The 18,167-nt window shown below is 44.8% G+C and overlaps 1 protein-coding gene across 1 annotated transcript; it reads right to left on the reverse strand.

Annotated features, from left to right (window-relative positions):
* Positions 1-10,034: 10,034 nt before the first annotated feature.
* On the reverse strand, positions 10,035-17,868 carry trib2 (tribbles pseudokinase 2). The gene is made up of 3 exons (XM_035617936.2): positions 16,338-17,868; positions 14,604-14,896; positions 10,035-12,361 (listed from the first exon to the last, which is right to left on the reverse strand). The coding sequence occupies exons 1-3, from the start codon at positions 16,605-16,607 to the stop codon at positions 11,887-11,889; spliced, it is 1,038 nt and encodes a 345-aa protein (XP_035473829.2). The 5' UTR covers positions 16,608-17,868; the 3' UTR covers positions 10,035-11,886.
* Positions 17,869-18,167: the final 299 nt, after the last annotated feature.

Raw genomic sequence — 18,167 nt, forward strand, 5'->3', positions numbered from 1 at the left:
TTTTAATAGCATGACTCACAAATCATAAAGAGAAAGAGAGATGGGGGATGAGCAGGACGCGCAGTACAACTCCATAGTTAATGGCCATGATAAAGACGCCACATAGAAACAACTGGGGAACGACAATGGGCCTTTTTTGTTTGACAATTAACAGAATTGTGGTGTATTTGTATCCGCAGTGACAGTGACATGATAAACTATGAGCGTTTGGCGACAGTAGAAGTTTGGAAATAAACATATATATTTGTGTATATATATGCATTTATGTTTACACATTTTGATTAAAAACTAAATCGGAGTCTTTGGAAAATGAATGTCTGAGGTTTATCTGAATGTGTTTGTGTAGGAAACTTGTTTATCCCTGTGTATCTTTCACAGGTTATTCCGCAATCCACTTTCCTAGAGGACCAGCGATTCTGCAGGGTACTGTTACTCATGCCCTCTACTGTACCCTAAATGTGACATAATCCGGAGCCTGTAAACAACAGTAATTGGGCTCAGGGGGCAGTGGGAAAAACAAACCGCTTCTATGAGCAGGACTATCATTTCATCTTGCTGTTGGCGGATTTATTTTTTGTATAATCCAGAATGGAAAGTAGAAAAATAAATAAATAAAAGAGGAGCCTAGATTGTTAAATGAAGAAGATCGCCCTATGCCTTTTCCTGCAGGAGTTTTGTGTCTAGTGCAAAATATGATTTTCTAAGTTGTTCAGGAGTCAAAGAACTGCACGGACTGTGTGTGAAGACTCAGAAACCTGGGAACCTCTTCTTTTCTCGGTTCAGTCCCTTCCTCAGACTATCGATCAACTTCCTTCTATCTATTATTTACCTCAGGCTATAGATCACCCAGGTCCTACTTTGCAATTCAATGCCAGTTCACTCACCAGCTGTGCTAGTGCTGTTCTTTTAAGGTCGGTGTACAGAATATCCTTTTCCAACAGCGGGCAACATTTCTAGAAACCCTAGTTTGCACTGTGCCACGCTTGTCAGCTCCTCGTTGTTTAACTGCCTCAACAAAACAAGTTAAAAGTTTCTGTGCAACCTTTGCATTTTGCAAATGGTGCAAAAAAAAAGAGGGGATTCTGAATAAATGCCTGACGGGGTGTGAAATGGAGGAACACAAAATCGATGGTGGTGGAGTTCAATAAAAGAGTCAGGTCTCTAGAAAATATTTTAAAATCAAAACACTGCATAGAGTTTTACCTGATGTGTGCTTCCATGCAAAAGTGATTGATATGTTGCCAAACAATGTAATTCAGATCTGTTCTTATAATCTGTATGCAGAATTTGCATATTGTTTCCCACGATGAATATTGTTTTACTGTTACTTCAGTCAAATTATGGTATCTTAATGGATGGTGACCAAATTCTAGTCTTGACTACATGAAACTCTTTAAAAAAGTTATAGCATCAAGTCAAAAAGGAAGACCAAGGTTTTCACATGAAACACGTTTTGAATCAATGAGGTTCATACTATTTGTGATACTGATTTGTTTTAATAGGTAAATATTAAATTCTTCATCATCCATTTCATAAGCTTAAGCAGATATATTGCTTAGTTCTTTTCTGTATTCAGCACATCGATGTTACAGTATAAAAGAGACCCCACCCTTCTGTGGAAGACTCTGCAATATTGTTTTAAGTAGAATTACACAAACAGGAAGAGTCAACAGATTTTTCTCATTAGAAGGAAATGAAGCAGACAGTGAGTCTGCGTTTATCCATTATGAAATCCATATCTGTCTGGAAATGAAACACCATAGGTTCAGACTCTGAACCACTTCTTCCTCTTCTCTCTTTTTTTTTTTTGCAAATCATGATCTGACCACCAAATTGTTTTGCTCCTTTAAATGATTAATTAGCTGCTATGATTCTTTGATCAGCCTCGGGTGAATCAGTGAACATTAGTATCCTGGAGAAGGCACATTCGAGGAATCTTCAAAACGGGATAAACAGCATACAAAAAGTATAATTGAGTCAGAAGAAAATTTATATTCAGGATGATTCTCCTCCCGTGAAGAGGAGTTTAGCAGGAATGCCAAGTTTTCAGGAAATGCAAATGTTGTTAAAAACAAAGCCTTTGGGTAGGGTTACTTGGCCCGCATCAAATCATGAGGACATTTATGCTATCAAAGAGGTCCTTGCCTCGTCTTTGTCTTTTGATGTCAAATATTTCTCCTGTCTAACAAGATGTTCCTCACCTCTGCTTGTCGGGGAGCACAGGTGGTTAGTGGCTGCCATTCTTGCACTGATGTTCAAGTGTTTTTCGTTTTTTTTTATATGGAATAAAATGCGAATCAAATTTGCGTTCCGACGAAATTAAACCCCTGCAAATTGATCTCGATGTCCCTTTATGCCAGCAGGATGTGCAGTTTGAGGTGTAACTCGAGAGCAACTAGAAATGGTATAGTCACATTCCTCCCCCACCATGGCTGCCTGGAAACCAAAACAATTAACAGGACCATTTCTACGGAGATGACCACGGACTCACACTCTCACTGCCGCAGGTGGTGAAAGGCTCGTTTCCAATTAACAAGTCTAATTACATCACAACTCCGCGGCGTTTTATTTCTGGCATTCATTGTCCGTGCGTGCTCGTGTGTGTGGGTGCTTTGTGCGCGTGCAACTGTTCATCGCTGAGTGTTCATTTAAAAAAAAACAGCAAAAAAACCCCACAGCAGAATGATCAGAAGGGTCAAGGGGCACCTTTTTTTTTCTTCTTTTCTTACATGGCTGGATAATTGGCATGGAGAGGGCTCGGCAGTAACTGATACTGAACACACATTGTGCATTTGATATTTACATTAAAGGAAAACAACTGCTATTTTGTGGGCGGCTCGGTAGTCGGAGAGCAATGCCGACTCATTTAGGCGTAATTCATGCAGCTTTCAAGCATTCTGCAAATGATATCTCATCTGTCTTACCTGTTTGTGTCAAAGTCGGCACATAAATGTTCTGCCAAATGAAAAAAGCAAAGATTTCTGCCATCAGCAAATCAATTTTAAGCTGCTTCGTTTTAAGAATGACAATGTCCTGTGTTGATGATGTATATGGTGAGTGTGGCTGCTTGTAGTGCTCATCGTTTGTTTCATTTCCCAGCCACAGAGTTACTGTTGGTTCATGCTCACCGCTCTTTTACAGAGTTTACAGTAGAGTTCAAGAATCGGGCCTAATGGGTCCCAACAACCCGAGAGGAGGATTGTGCAAAGACCATTTGCCACAGACTGTTGACAGTTGAGTAGAGATATGTGCTTTGAGGTCACCAGCTATGTTAATCCTTTGGATACTCGGAAAAGAGTTGATCCATCAACTCTTATGGAGGAGAATTCATTACTTTGAGATGCCACAGTGTTGCATGAGGCTGGTTGAATGTGTGTAAAGCCACTGAAAGTATTTATTGTTAAGTTGGGTGCTGTTCTGCCGCCATTCTGTGAATAGGTCTATTACTGCTCAGGTTATTTAGTTTCATGTGTTAGGAAAATCTTTCCAAAGGAAGCAAAAGGAAGCAGAGCTCTGTATTTAGAAAATCTCCTGCTGCCGCCCCAGAGAAAGAGAGAGTGTGATGGAATATGTGGCGTCAATTGTGTTTTCTCAAGTTTTTTGTCAAAATACATTGTCGGGCCAAGTTTGATTTAGGCATTATCACATCTCACATTTCGCTGATGAAGCGAAAGGGTGTTCTTTTTAAAGGTGTAAACCAAATTTTAATAACTGTGCAAAAACAGCCCGTGGCCAGGGGAGGAATGCAGGGCGTTGCAGTCTCCTGACTGCCTTGACGAAAAAGGCCAAGCTCAGCCTGAACAAAAACTAGACGCAGCACGTTTCAGAGGTTTTATCTAAAATGAGAAGTCCGTGTTGTTTTCTCCTCCTCCAGCTCCTCACCTCCTTGAGGCAAAGAAAAAACAAAAAGAAACCAAACAACAAACCTGTTTCACCCAATTATCTCTCCCACAGGGCACAGTCAGGCAATTTGGCTCAGTCAAGACTCTGATTCATTGAGCCAGATGATTTAAAGCTTCTGGGGTCCACGAGGGAGCCCACCAGGACTGGAACGGCTCTGAGATTCCTCGGCTGATGCTCTGCAGGGCGGGTTGCTCCACAGAAGGCTACAGAGACCAGATTAGCACGTTATTTTGAGTCTCCTTCATCTGACGGGTGTGAAAATAACATTATTCTGAGCGAATAACAAAAAGTAACATGACCTACCTAGTCACGACAGGAGGAGGCTGCGTATTAACTCTTTAGCAGATATCCAATTGGATAATGACAATATGCTGATCATTAATGTGTTGTATCATGAAACATATCATATCTTATCTTATAGGATTACTATATATGTAGCCTCACTACAAGAGCCAGTAGATGAGGTCACATACTGTATATGATCAGCAGTGAGACAAACACAATGTCCTTGACAAACATGGAGGTAATTATCACAATATTAATTCATGCAGTGCTTATAGTTTCACACATGCCCGGGGTCCCCAGAGGAACTGGATTGCCAACAATTACTGCATGAGGTTCAATGTTCAGGCACATCTATCTGATGCCGGATGCGATCTACATAGCTGTCGTCATGTGTGCAACGTTCATAACAACTGCAGATGTCAGGGGTGATAAAACTGTTCACAGTTGCCTTAATGGCACGTAGAGTCAATTGTGGGGAAATGACAAATTAGCCCCCCAAATAAATGATTTTGCATTGACCCTGCAAGAAAACGTTGTGCGATGCCTCTGCTTGGCTCCTGCCTGCACCTCGCCCGTGCAGTGTTTAGAGCCAGTAATGGTTGATCGACGCGTCAAGTCACAATTACAAAACAATGCCCCCCAAAAAGCCATTTTAAATCATGCACTCGCTGCGGCGCAAGCAGCAGAGAGGATAATTGGGTATTGACAAAGAGTGCGAGAAGCAAAGACGGCATGCAAGACCACTCTCCAGTGCCCTCCTGTCATCCTGAGGCTCTGATAATGCTGTTTACTGACCAGATCATTTGGGCAATGCGCGATAAAAAACAAACATTTCAGGGCAACGCGTCAAATACAAGCAACCCGCATGAAAAAACACATCCGGCACACTTAATTGGGATGAAGCCTCCCTGTTTCCTGCAGCTGCGTGTGAGGCCCGACGCACTCACGACTCCCACACTCGCTCCCCGGTGTTTAATATACTGTTATTTCCTGGGCTGAGCAATTTTTAAAAAGCATAGGGGGTTTCCACGGTTCATTGGGCGTAAACGGATACTAAATGACTTGTTAAGGAGTTAATTACCAGATTAACTTCACCGTGGTCCTCGCCACACAAACATTCAGAGGACAGTGATCGGCACACGCTCGTCTAGTATTAAATGTTTGAAGCCAAGGTGGGTTAAAGGCCCCGAAAAAAACCCATTTGCTCGATCAGCTTCTGACTGTGAATGATGGGTTCTACAAATAGACACACACAATCTGTCAATGTCAGAATAGATGTGTTTTTTTCACATGAGAGATTTCTGTATTTGCCCTCTTCTCACTGGCTCGTAGTGAGTAGGGGTTTGTCTGGGAATATGATGATGTCACATACTGGCTTACATCAATTTAACTTTTCAATCAGGATCTGGTGAAAGTCAGCGAGTTGTCAGTCCAGTCTGATCTTTACTTTACCTTTGATTATTGCTTATTTTGCTAAACTTATAATTGGACGCCAATCTTTTCAGAGACTCTAAAGAGAACAGATAACATGGCGCAGACAGAACTGCACAATTCCCGCAGCGATTAATAACGGGTCTGCAGTTAATGGTGATTTACACTGCATGCATATTATATCACCAACACATGAAGACACTGCGGTCAGGATGTACATTAGATATTTCTTTAAATGAATAATGGATGTACACAATATGAATCCCAATAGATATATGCCACAAATTTGACACCTGTTTATCCGTGTGTGTCTTTCTTGAATGAACTATCCGTTTTACCATCAAGTACAGAACATACGGTACAAAGAACACATTTTTCACTATGGGGAATCGGTCATGAAAGCTGTCCACATCTGTTCATAACAGCTTCCACTCAAAAACATCTGTTGCTGAGCGCCATCTAGTGTAAAAAATGAATTGCCTCTTTTTCTTTTTGCAATCACCATACGTTTTACTCTTTACGCACCATACTGGCAAAATGGGAAGAATGGTGTCCTTCCAAATTAAAATCAGTTGCTCTGAAACTGAATATGTTGCTGGTGATCATTTACAGTATTAGGGAAACTATAAGATGCATATGACTCACATCCTCCACCCGCCCGGGTCACAGTCTTCTCTTGATTTCCATTGCTTAGTGGGTTTTGTAACCCGCAGCCAGCAGAAGCCTCATGGCTGGGTGAAAGACAACAGAGGCCATCTGTCGTCTGTGTGCTGTCTTTGGTGCCGTGCCACAAAACTCGGCTGCCAGAAAACCCGAGGGTACCCATGTGCACCTTCGCCATGCCCTGGGGACCGGCTCACTGAAGCACCTTTATATCCCCATGGCTCCACTGGGGGACGAATGCATTCTGCCAAAATCCTCAGATACAATAGCAGTGGTGTTTGAAAGGGGCCTTGTTGTAGCAGGATCGTTACACAACCGAGCCATTAACCATAATTGGAGCAGCTTGATGGAACAGAGAAAGTTTGGGCCCTCTGAGAATGCGGTGTTGTTCCCCTGGGTCACGTAAGAATCGAAACGCATCCCAGACTGATTTAATTGAATTGCAGGATGCTTATATTCGTGCTAAGGAGCTGAGGAGTAACAGAGGAGTGAGTGCTACACCGGAAGGCGTCGTTCTCCGGTTCTGTGCCCTGACAGATCACTAAGACCGTTACATAAACACAGAAACATGACATAATTTAGGGTGAAACACTGTTTCTCCTCCGCTCGCTTCTGGGTAAACATAATGACATGACTGCTGATTTAATTCCCGCATTGGTTGTCATTGAGCGTTGCCGGGGACACATAAGAGGAGATGTTAGGGGACGTGGGGATATGTCTCTCCTTTAAAGCTGCTCCAAAAGTAAGTTTGTTTGTTCACCTTTTAAAAGGATGATGATTGGGCCTCTAAGGCTGAATAACCATTTTCATATCAGCGTCGTCTGCAGCACAGTGTCATGTGTCTAGATAAACATTTAACAAACACTGACATCCCGAGGCAAACCCAGTGACTGCATAAAAAACTGGTCTGACCGTTCAACACATACAGTACACTTAATCCTTAAGCGTGGGGGAAAATAATAACAGAAGAATTCCTCCATTTGTCAGCTTTGAGACTGTTGCTCCCACAGTAGGGAGATAGTATTAATAATATCTCCCATTTATCTGAGAAAATAGCCCACAGTACATCCTCCCTACATCTGCTATCTCGCACTGATGTTAAGCTCCACAGAGATTGGATTGCAAAAGAAGATTAGGCCGACTGTGACAGCGGGATTTGCGAGAGCTGCAGGTTACTGCACATGTTTTGGAACCAGCAACACCGACGTAACTCGCTTGAAATATAAATTGTAGGAATATGTGTATCCTGTATGAGGTTATTCTTCCATTTAGTCTTAATGGCACACGTCCCGACTGTATGTCGGCTTGTGTGTGTGTGTATTATTTGACAGAAGGACATGGGATATAGCACATTAAAATGCCTTTTCAGTGGGTTTTCTCCTTTAACAGAACGGCTGAGGCACTGTGAGGACGTCACTATAAACTGCAAACACATCAGTAAATGAGCTCCAACAGAACCACGGTCAGAGATGTTGTGTGTTTTCCAAGTCTTGAAATGGTTTGCGGATGTCAACAGCTTTCACTGTCAGCTTGACGGATTGTGGAAATGCACTGCACTAAATGAAAAGTGTAAACATGAGATGAATCATTCCTGTCAACAGGCCGGGGAGGAAATGTGTCTGTCTGCAACTCTGGCCTCGGCCTGCACCAGCCGGTAAATTAGCCGGTAATGATGAACGAGTCATAACTAGAATTCTCTATATGTGTGTTGCACCTGGTCAAATCAGGAACACGTTGCCAAGAGAGCGTTGAAAAACTAATTGTTCATTTTAGTTTCATTAAGACTTCACATACTCAACATATGGTTAAAAATGCAGGCTTGAGACTTGAGAGAAATTAATGAGTCATTAGCAGAGATGTGGGGTTTGAAAATGTGGGCATTACGTAGGTGAAATGCTCCATGAAAGATGTTATCCAGCTGCATTATGGGAACTGCAGGATTTTTATCGGTCTCCTGTGAGTTCCCCCAACTTTTATGGAAGTGTACCAAAACTGCTGGAGTAACCCTTGAATAGAACAACTTCAGAAAAATAAAAATAAAAATCTAGCTGTTGAGTCATTATATCATGAATGTAAACTAGTAATGATAAATATGTGGTCCAACCTCGCCGTCAAGCCAGCAACTGTATATGCTACTAACTGTCATCAGTGAATAAATTCTGGTCCAGATGCCCTGCGGCCCTTTTTCCAAAAGGTCAGAGGTCAAAGGGTCATTTGGAGGGGTCACCGTGATGAATTTAAAAAAGAGAGAGAATGTGCTGCAGAAGAAGGATAAGCACCAACCCAAACGTTGCTCTTATTAATAGTAATAACTGATCTACCATTTTATCAGTAAAGGATTTAATGAATATTTATAATGTCTTCAGTTACATCTCTTACCTGCTTTTTGGAAAATCTACATTCAGTGTTGCAGTAATGTATATGATAACCTAACTCTGAACAGGGATACTTTGCTAATGACAATAACCTCTTCTTTTTTTTTGCCAATATTCTCTATTTTTAGTACAATCTTGAATGCAGGACTGTTTTTCCTCTGGGGCATTTCTACCACTATACACTCAGTCCCTGTTGCCACTAGAGGTCAGGCTTACATTCCACTGAGCTCTCAACCACACCACACTTGACCCAGCAAGTTCCCATTTTCAGACATGCCCTGCTTATGAACCAGCTGGAGAGAAAAGAAATGGAGATTCACTTCACCACAGTGATCCATACATTCCACTTTCAATTATAACGAATCTGTCTGCCAGGAATACGGCTGGCCTGGAAAGCTTGCCAGAAGACCCTAATTTTTGAAATCATGTACAAAAACCGTCATCGTGCTTTGCTGGAGGAGGAGGCTGGGCTTGTTTTTCCATGTGTATCACAAGTGTCTTCAAAGCCAAGTCACGCAAATCGTGTCACGACAATCTAACAAGAGGTGTCGTTGAGCAACGGCCCATAATTCTACCAACTGTCATTGTGTGCCAATGGATTTTTTTAACTCATCCTTTATTGAACAGAGAGGTAGTGTTAATGGTAGGATAGTCTATTTGGGCAGTAAGGGCCTACCTTGTCTGATCGATTTAACACTCACAGAGAGACACCTGCGCAGATGCTGATCCACATACAACACACCCTAACGAACAAATGCAATCCGACGAGACTTTTCCTGGCGTGAGGGACACAAGCATATGATGAGGTCAGCGGAGCTCCCCGAAGAGCTGCGGCGTTGCCATTCTAAACAAAAAAGACCATTATGAGAGTGCCACAGTGAAAAAAATGATTCCACCAAAAAGTACCCCCCCCACTGCTTGACGTATGTCGTCATTTGGATGAAGAGGTGCTGATAGAGCGACAAGCGTCTTTCTCCTCGCTCATTTGGAATCCATTCAAGTTCTACCCGTGATTGCAATCAAAGTCATTACAGACCCTCTCTTATTATACAGTCCTCTCGTATAACGTCTCTGTGGCAATCTCACGATGAGCTGGGTAGTGCTTATGTGAGGGCAGACCAGCCGAGTGAGCAGTAAGGGCATAAAGAATGATTTTTAGAACGTATAGGGCTTCTTTGAAAGGGGCACATTACAGAGCGGGAATCACTTAGTTGGGGCTTGGGGGTGAAAAACGCTCCTCGTCTTCAAATAATGCTGGCGAGGAGCTCTCTGATAAACAATCACGGTACACTTTCACAATTAATATGTCACTGGACTCATGCTAATTTGTTCAGGCGTGATGCTGCATTTTGTATGAAAAGAAAAAAAATACTCAAATAGCAGTTCACAATTTATTTACTGAATAAATTTTGGACAAAACACCAGAATCTGTTTACGATACAATCAGAACATCTGAGGCAGACATCCCACCATGCACCACATCCCCTCCGTGAAACAAAAAGGACTAAACTTTAGCACCAAATCAGAACCAACTTAAATAAAAAGGTAGCTCAGTCTACAAAACATTAAAAGCAATAGTTGTCTTTTTTTATTTAATTTTTTTTATTGAAAAGCAACTCAGAAAAGAAAAGTAGCAAATTGAGGAGTTTCATATTTTTAACTTTTCTTGGGGAAAAAAAACAAAAAACAAAACAAACAAAAAAACAAGCACACTCCCTCCCCCTTCTCCCCCTGGCAGGCTATAGCATTCATAGGGTACATGCCAATGACTAGATAAAAAACACAAATTCAAGTAACATTGAGATACCACAAAACATGTCCACTGGAACCCATTCCGAGCATGATCGCTTCACAGAACCTACGCAGGCGGTAAAAAACTAACATGAGGTCCTGGAGTGAGCATGTCATAGCAATACTGTCACTGAATGTCTTGTATCCAAGTTTTTTTTTTTGTTTTTTTTAAAAGAAAAAGGGGGAGACCGGGTGGCACGGGCTGCCGGGCCACAGGAATACTGGCACATAAGATATTGTGTGTACTCTAAAACTTCAGACAGACATTTCCTCTTGTGCCTGTCCTGTGTCAAGGTATTGCCTACATCATACATGGAAAAAAAAGGAATCTCTGAATAAAGAAAAACCCTGCAATGTAGTTTTAAATATATATATTTCTATTTATTTGTATATATTTATTTTTATATATATATATATATATATATATATATAACTGTTACAATTTAAATAAATGATACGTCCTTGATCCTACAACTGAAGAATGACTTTAAATAAGAAGAAGCTAACTTTAAGAGGTGGAATCGTTCATTCACCTGACACAAGTGCACGATGCAAATGTTTGGAGGCTTACCAGGAAAAACGGTTTGAAGATTGAGGTTTTAGGGAGTGATTATTGAGCAGCAGTTACGACAGACCGGAACAGCTTCAAAACCAAACAGAGGATAGTTAACAAAAGTAATGTTTCTTGAAAAATGAGAAGTGTGGTGATGGTGTGGTGAAGGCTCGAGAGGCCCAGGAGGCAGAAATATTACAAATCAATGAAAACAAGGCCGTCAAGGAGTTTAGTGACTGTAATGTTAAACTGAGGTAAAAAACTGAACCATGAAACAAAGTTCAGGCCAAACGTGAGGATGATGATGAGAATGACGAGGAGGAAAAGCCAAAGCCGCTCCATATTCCAACCAATGATCCCGGGTCAGCAATAATCACCTTGTTTAATTGTGATTTTTTTTTTGACCCTGGATCTGTGGTTAGAACTGGTCCACCAAAAGCTATGACGAAAAACAAAAGAAAAATCTGTCAGAAAAGGTGTGTTGTGGGGGTTCATTTTGAACTGTTCTCCTTGGTTTTTCTGTGTTCTTATGTCCCTTCATGCTTTCCATAGTGTCTAGAAAATGGTGAATGCGTCTACTTTTATGAGCACCAGGTGAAACAAAACAGATTCAAAGAGAGCATTTGCTACATTGTTTGCAACTTGCATGTTCGGCGGCGCCATCCCCGAGCGGGAGCTGCGTCGCCAGGTGACGTTTAGATGTCATTTGTCATGCCAGGCTCAAGGTTTTCCATGAAATGGTGGAAAAGGGAACAGGATGGAAACACCTTTATTATGAGTGACAAATGTTCACCTAATAATCTCTAAAACTACTGGTTTGGGCTCTGCTGCGAGCGTGGCGAGAGCCGACCGTGGCGCAGTCGTCCGTTTGTGCTTGGTGTTTGCTCAGCTGAAAAACTGCTCCAGCTCCTCTTCCATGTTCACCTCAGGCACCATCTGCTCCTGCTCTCGTTCTCCCCTGCCGTGCACCACGGGGCCCCCCAGCGCCCAGGAGGAGGTGAACCAGGGGTGCTCCAGTATCTCCCGAGAGGTGAGGCGCTCCGCGGGCTCCCGGCGCAGGATGGAGCGGATCAGGCACTTGGCCTTGGGCGTGAGCGTTTCAGGGATGTTGAAGTGACCCCTGCGGATTTTGCTGAACAGGGAGCCCGGCTCAACGTCATGGAAAGGGTAGCGCCCCACGAGGATGGTGTAAAGCATGACGCCCAGACTCCAGACGTCGGCCGCCTTCCCCGAATAGCTGCCGTTGGCATTGAGGATCTCAGGACTTACGTAGGCTGGGCACCCATGTTTGTCTGACAGGGAGTCATCATGACCATCCAGGATATACGTGTCCTCGAGGCTCTCCAGCTTCACGAGACTTCTGCAAACACATAACAGGAAGAAAAAAACCTTCAACATAATGATCAACTGATAATGTGAATGTTATTAAAAGGCGATTACCACCACAGTTCCAAAGTTTTGGAGGCCAAATAACAAAAAAAATACTAAAGACACTCAAGTGGGATAATTTGCTCACACAGACTTCTTAAAGTGCTTTAGATCCATCACTTTTGGGCATCAGAGGAAATAGAGCACATAATGCTCTGGGCTTAACTTTGACATTTCCCTTCACAGACAAAAACTCAGCCAAAAAAGCATCAACGTAGAAATAGGCTTAATCAAAGGACCTCCACAATTCAAAGGAAACACAATCACGGGTGACTGATCATCTTAAGTTTCATGCACTGAACCGCCTCACTCCAAATCAGGCACCCAGCAATTTTTCCCTCCTGCTCTTCTCCCCCTCAAAATAGCGTCTATTTGTACTCGTCTAAGCCCCCACAATAGCAGCTATGATACACTTGAGGGCTGATAATAACGGCTGGTTGTTCAGAGGCGTTGTCACTGAAGAATCTTGAGAGGTTCAGGCAAGAAAATTTTCCACATGCTCAGTAAGAGACACTCTCGGGGCCGTGCAAATGCTGCCATCTGCGTGTGTGGTCCATGATACATGATGCACCAGACAAAGAGCGATGATATCTACTGGGAGCCACTCGGAAACCAAGATGCACTGGATTAGACAAAAAAAAAGTGTTGTTTTTTTTGCCATCTGTGACACAATACTTTCAAATAACCCTATTCACTGACAGTTTTCACACTTTCATATTTGAATAATATATATTGTTTCCTTGAGCCAAAGGCACATTGTTTCTCTGTGAGATTAAGAGCTATTTCAATGCAGCATAATGACACCAAGATAACAGCTGGATGACATGTGCAGACCCCCAATTGCAGTTTGAGGCGCTTCGGTAAACAAGAAAAAAGACTTTAAAAAAATGTAATTCTTTATCTAAACTATACTGGATTTAATGTGAACTGATCCTACAATGTTTCATGAACGAGAGGTTAACAGGTCACATCTAAGTGGCTCTGTTGGGCTGTCCACCCGTGGACAACCTTTGACCAGTTCTCTTTTAAACAGGCTGCTCTTGGTCACACGCTAACTGCAGCAGCATGACAGGTCAGGTCAGGAAGCTAACACATGCAGTTGGAGTCGCTTTGTGCCGGGTCTTGTTCCTATCTTTCTTTATGCATATACACCATATCCTTTGTCACATACAGTCTCTCGGTCTCTGTGGCAGCTTCGTCTCATCGTCTCCGTACTCTCGGGGCTGCTGAGCCAAGAGGGCTGAGGCGGTGTAAGAGGATTCTTGACAGGCCATAGAGTAAATGTGACCCAATACTGTCCTACACCATCACTCTTAAAATTCACCCGACATCAATCATTTAATGGCAGGGAAGGGGGGACTCTCTCTCTTGCTCTCGGTCGCTCAGCCCAGGAGCAGCCTGGTGTGGCATTCAAGGTCATTGGACCCGTACTGAATATTTGAGGCAGCTCAACTTCCCTTTTCCACAGTAAGCGCCAAAGCATGAAGTCACACGTTCAGTCGGAGGGCAGTTAGGTGCTGCCCTTGTCTCTGCCATGGAGCATGAGATAAGACTTGGCTGGCAAAATGTTCGCATTAGAATTGACTTATGGTCAGCAAAAAGTGATAAAATGTTTTGCATCTGAATCAGCATCTACTATTTTTTTTTTTTTTTTTTTACAAATAATATGTCTTTATTTATTATAATTATTTAAAAAAAAGGTGCTTCTGGGGTTGCTGTGGCAACAGATGCCAGGGTATTATGGGTGTAGCTTTCAAGTGCTGCCACCAGGTGTCAGTAAACCTGCACTCTGTAAGTGTGATTCCACAGATTTCTCATGCTGATCACCAAAGAAGTGCAGCAGTGACAAAAGCTGTGTTTGTCCTTTTGGATTCAATGCAAGTGTGATTCCATTATATATGCGTCATATACGCACTACAAAACCATGTGCAGAATATAACTGAGGGAGACACAAAGGGCTTGTGTTTCCTGTACCCTGCTTAACATCTGGGAGAGGCATGTCAGCCCTTTATTGTCTCAGTTTACACGAGGCTTTATGAAAGCTGATATGAGATAATACTGACTGTAGCTTTATCACATTTGACTGTACAAATGAATCAGTTTTAAACAAAGAGAATGCCACAACGCCAGAGTAAATCCTCAGGACAGACAACGTTTTTTTTTGCTGAACTCACCTGTCCCCATTCTTGAAGACAAACTTCCTCAGCTTGAGGTCGCGGAGAACCAGTCCGTTGTCGTGGCAATGTGCCACGGCCGAGGCTATCTGATAGAAGAGTCTGGCAGCCTCATCCTCCCGCAACTTCTTGCAGGTGCGGACAAAAGAGTGCATGTCGCCATAGCTCCTCTCGAAGAACACGTAAGCGCGTGTCTCCCCGAGCAAGATCTCCAGGATTTGGTTGATGTGCTGGTGCTGGCCCAGGGCGAAGTAGGCTGCCAGTGACTCCTGGTACTGGCCAATTTCAAAAACCTGCAATAGGGAGAAACATTCATGCTTACAGTTTGCATTCTAGCCAATCAGCTTTTTTTTTCTTATCTAGAGGGACATACGAGTGCAACTATCTCATTAGGTTGTTTTGGTGTCAAGATCTTGGTGTGAGATCTTTTGCCAAGGAGTCTGTTTCCATCCCTTTCCCACTGAACGAGCTGCAATTTGCGCTTTAATTAAGCAAAATGTGACCACAGTGTGAGCAGCCTACCACATTGTCATGACACCAGACTTGTGTTTAATCTTTGGACAGAGACACGGAGGATTCATAGAGGCAAAGTGAAAGCAGTGTTGGTGCACACAGTATTGTACTGCAGCCCGGGGTTGCACCGTCTCTTTTGTTTCCATAGTAACGCCCCCCATTGACTTCCAGCACAACCAGTTCAGGTGAGGGTGCTCATCTGCTCGCAGTCAATACAAATACGCCCCACAGCTCTCGAGAGCTCAAGTTGTGACCCAGGTTTCCAGCTCAGCAGGGACGATCAATCCTGGAAGTGCATGGATTGACTGATGCTGCATTGAAACCGGCACAAAGCAGATGCGGGGTGGGGGGGGGGGGGGGGGGGGTGTCAGACAGCAGCTCGCTCAAGGGCCCGAGCCAAAGGCCGTTCATCTGATATTGCCAAGATGAAAAACATTATCTCAAGTCAAAAGGTACTGATTATCGGATATGTCGTGCCTTAAGAGTTCACCGGTGCATGGAGCTATTGTCTCAATACATCAAGCCACGTAAGCCCCTTTTTGCTTTTTTTTAAAGCTGGAAATGCACTGCACCTTGGGGTCGACCCCGATGCCTGTTTAAGCAGTTATATTCAAACGTCAATATGGGCTATAAATGGTGCGGAAAGGCCATTACGGTTGCCCCTCAACCTCAGGGGAACAGTGGTTTATTTCTTATGGTTGGAGAGGTCAACCCTGGGGCCAATGTCTCCCGGAATGGGCCAATATCAAAGTAGCTGGCTGAGCTTGTGAAGGTTCCCCCCAGACCCCGTGTGCTTTCCTCCACATACAGCTGTCCTGAAGAGATCCCAATCATCGTACTATATAAAGACACAATATGTTTATGCACCAAAATATAAAACCATGGGGGGGGGGGGACACACAACAGGATTTACAGTATTGCACTGTGCAAAGGGAGAAGCCCTGGTTAGCAGAGAGCAACTCTGAGAGGAGTGTGTGGTTACTCACTCCTTTGTCAACGTTACATCATGCAACCCAAAACCACGCAGCTCGCCCCATTCACTTTTTTTCCCCCATTAGGCTGCTTCTTGCCAGCTTCTCTCTATTTACAATCCGAGCAATTATTAAAGCGACGCGAAAGGGGGGTGGGGACCTGCTGCCACCACCGACACGCAGCGAACACCGTGGGGACGTTGGAGCAGATCGCATCGCTGCGCTGCGCCGCGCCGCGCCGCGCACTCACCTTACAGACGAGCTCCTCCCCGCTGTGCAGGTGGGCGGCGCGGAGCACGCGGTCGCCCTCCAGCGGCTCCAGCAGCAGGTAGTCCCCGACGCGGGAGATGCAGTGCGACGAGTCCGGGGTCTCCGGCGGGCTCGGCGAGCCGAGGTTGGGGCTGAAGCTCTGGTGCGACTCGGCGCTCCTCGGGCAGGACAGGTCGTCGAAGTCGTGCGATTTGTGCCGCGATCTCCCATAACGTGAAATGTTAATTGGATTTGACCTCTGTATGTTCATGAGGAAGAAGTGCGTTACCTCCACAATATCGGGGGGGGGGGGGGGGGGGGGGGGGCCCTTCCTCCGACTCCTTGTTCCTCGGTCAGGGCACCGCTTTGCCGTGCGATCTCACGGTCCGGTCAGATACCTTGGCAATTATTTTGCAGAAGCACCCAAAAAAATGAATTATATAAACAGGTGAAAAGCTCAATTAGCTGCAGCCGGAAGCGACAGAGTGTCAACAGGCAGCGCTGGCTCGTTGGTTCTCATACAACACAAGGGGGTTCTTGTAATGATTTTATTAATTCTTTTTTTTTTTTTTTACACTTGCCCCACTTTGTTGCAAGAGGCGAGGCCGGGGGGCAACAAACCGCTGAGCCACTGCCCCGGGTCGACTCGCTGTGCACAGACCTGCTGCCGTTGAGTCAGCCGGAGATGAAACCGCAACAAAGGCTCAAACAAAAGTCTTCCTCCACGATGAACGGGGGGGGGGGTCCCGAGGCAGCCCGCAGCCCGTCTTTCGCTAGCTTATCTTGCCGGTCACTGGCCGCGGAGGGGTCCGCGCGGCGGAGAGCGACGGTTGGACGCAGCTCGCGGGCACATGGGGGGTTAGAGACGAAAAGGCACGAAACAAGTTTTTCGCTCGACGCGACCCGACTGCGACCGAAAGGGTTTGACGAGGGGCTAGCAGGTGCAGAGCTAACCGGTTAGCTTCCTCGGCTAACTAGTGCCAGGTCAGTGCACGGCCTTGTTCCCCGGGATCGTATCCGTGCACGGCGCTTGTCATGAACCCGCACGGGGAGAAAACCCCATCCGGTGGAGAGAGAGAGAGAGAGAGGGAAGAAACACACACACACACACACACACACACACACTGCTGCAGCTCTGGGAGTGCGGGAGTCGACGTCCTCTCTCCTTTTCTCTCTTAGTCAAAGTCCAGTGGAAGAGAAACGAGTCGTCCTGTCGGTCGCGGCTGCTTGTTGTAAGGTGCTGGAAGAAGGAAGGAAGGGACGGCCGGCCGACTTTCCCCAGGCCTATCCCTGGATTCAGCAGGACATCCTCTCTCCCCGTGGTGCCGCTTGTGCTTCTTACGTGGCTGGGAATCTAGTCCATTCAGTGCGGAGGGAGGGAGGCCGAGCTGCACACACACACTCTCTCACACACACTCTCTCTCTCACACACACACACAGAGCCACGGAGCTGCCTGCCTGGCCGAGGGAGCTTCTGCACACGCACACGCACACACACACAAGCACAGGAGCAAGCACACGCTCTCACTAGCATACCGATCCGCCCCCCTGACGTCACCGCCACGTCGAAACCCCATTGGCTCCCCGCGCCAGTTCTTAATATGCAGCGCAGTCATGTGAGAACCGCGTAGAGTGGCCACGCCCCCCAGGAATCTAAATGCATCGCATGCTGGCAAATTGGAGGGGGGAGGTATAACTACTGTACGCGCTGTGTAACAAATGTGTTTCCTCCTGAAATATCATTCAAGGTAAAGCGGGGGGGATCCCTCCCAAGCAGCCGTGCGCAGATGCAGATCCGTCGTGCATACACTTTGTGATGTTTGTTTCTGCA

The sequence above is a fragment of the Scophthalmus maximus genome, chromosome 18, assembly GCF_022379125.1.
Source record: "Scophthalmus maximus strain ysfricsl-2021 chromosome 18, ASM2237912v1, whole genome shotgun sequence".
In the NCBI taxonomy this organism is placed as follows: Eukaryota; Metazoa; Chordata; class Actinopteri; order Pleuronectiformes; family Scophthalmidae; genus Scophthalmus; species Scophthalmus maximus.

Bases quoted from the DNA above. Each gene is read 5' to 3' on its own strand.
- trib2 (XM_035617936.2), bottom strand. From the start codon at position 16,607: ATGAACATACAGAGGTCAAATCCAATTAACATTTCACGTTATGGGAGA. The intron at 14,897-16,337 runs GTGAGTGCGCGG...TCCCTATTGCAG, and splicing joins GGGAGGAGCTCGTCTGTAAG to GTTTTTGAAATTGGCCAGTA. The intron at 12,362-14,603 runs GTGAGTTCAGCA...ATGTGTTTGCAG, and splicing joins GTCTTCAAGAATGGGGACAG to AAGTCTCGTGAAGCTGGAGA.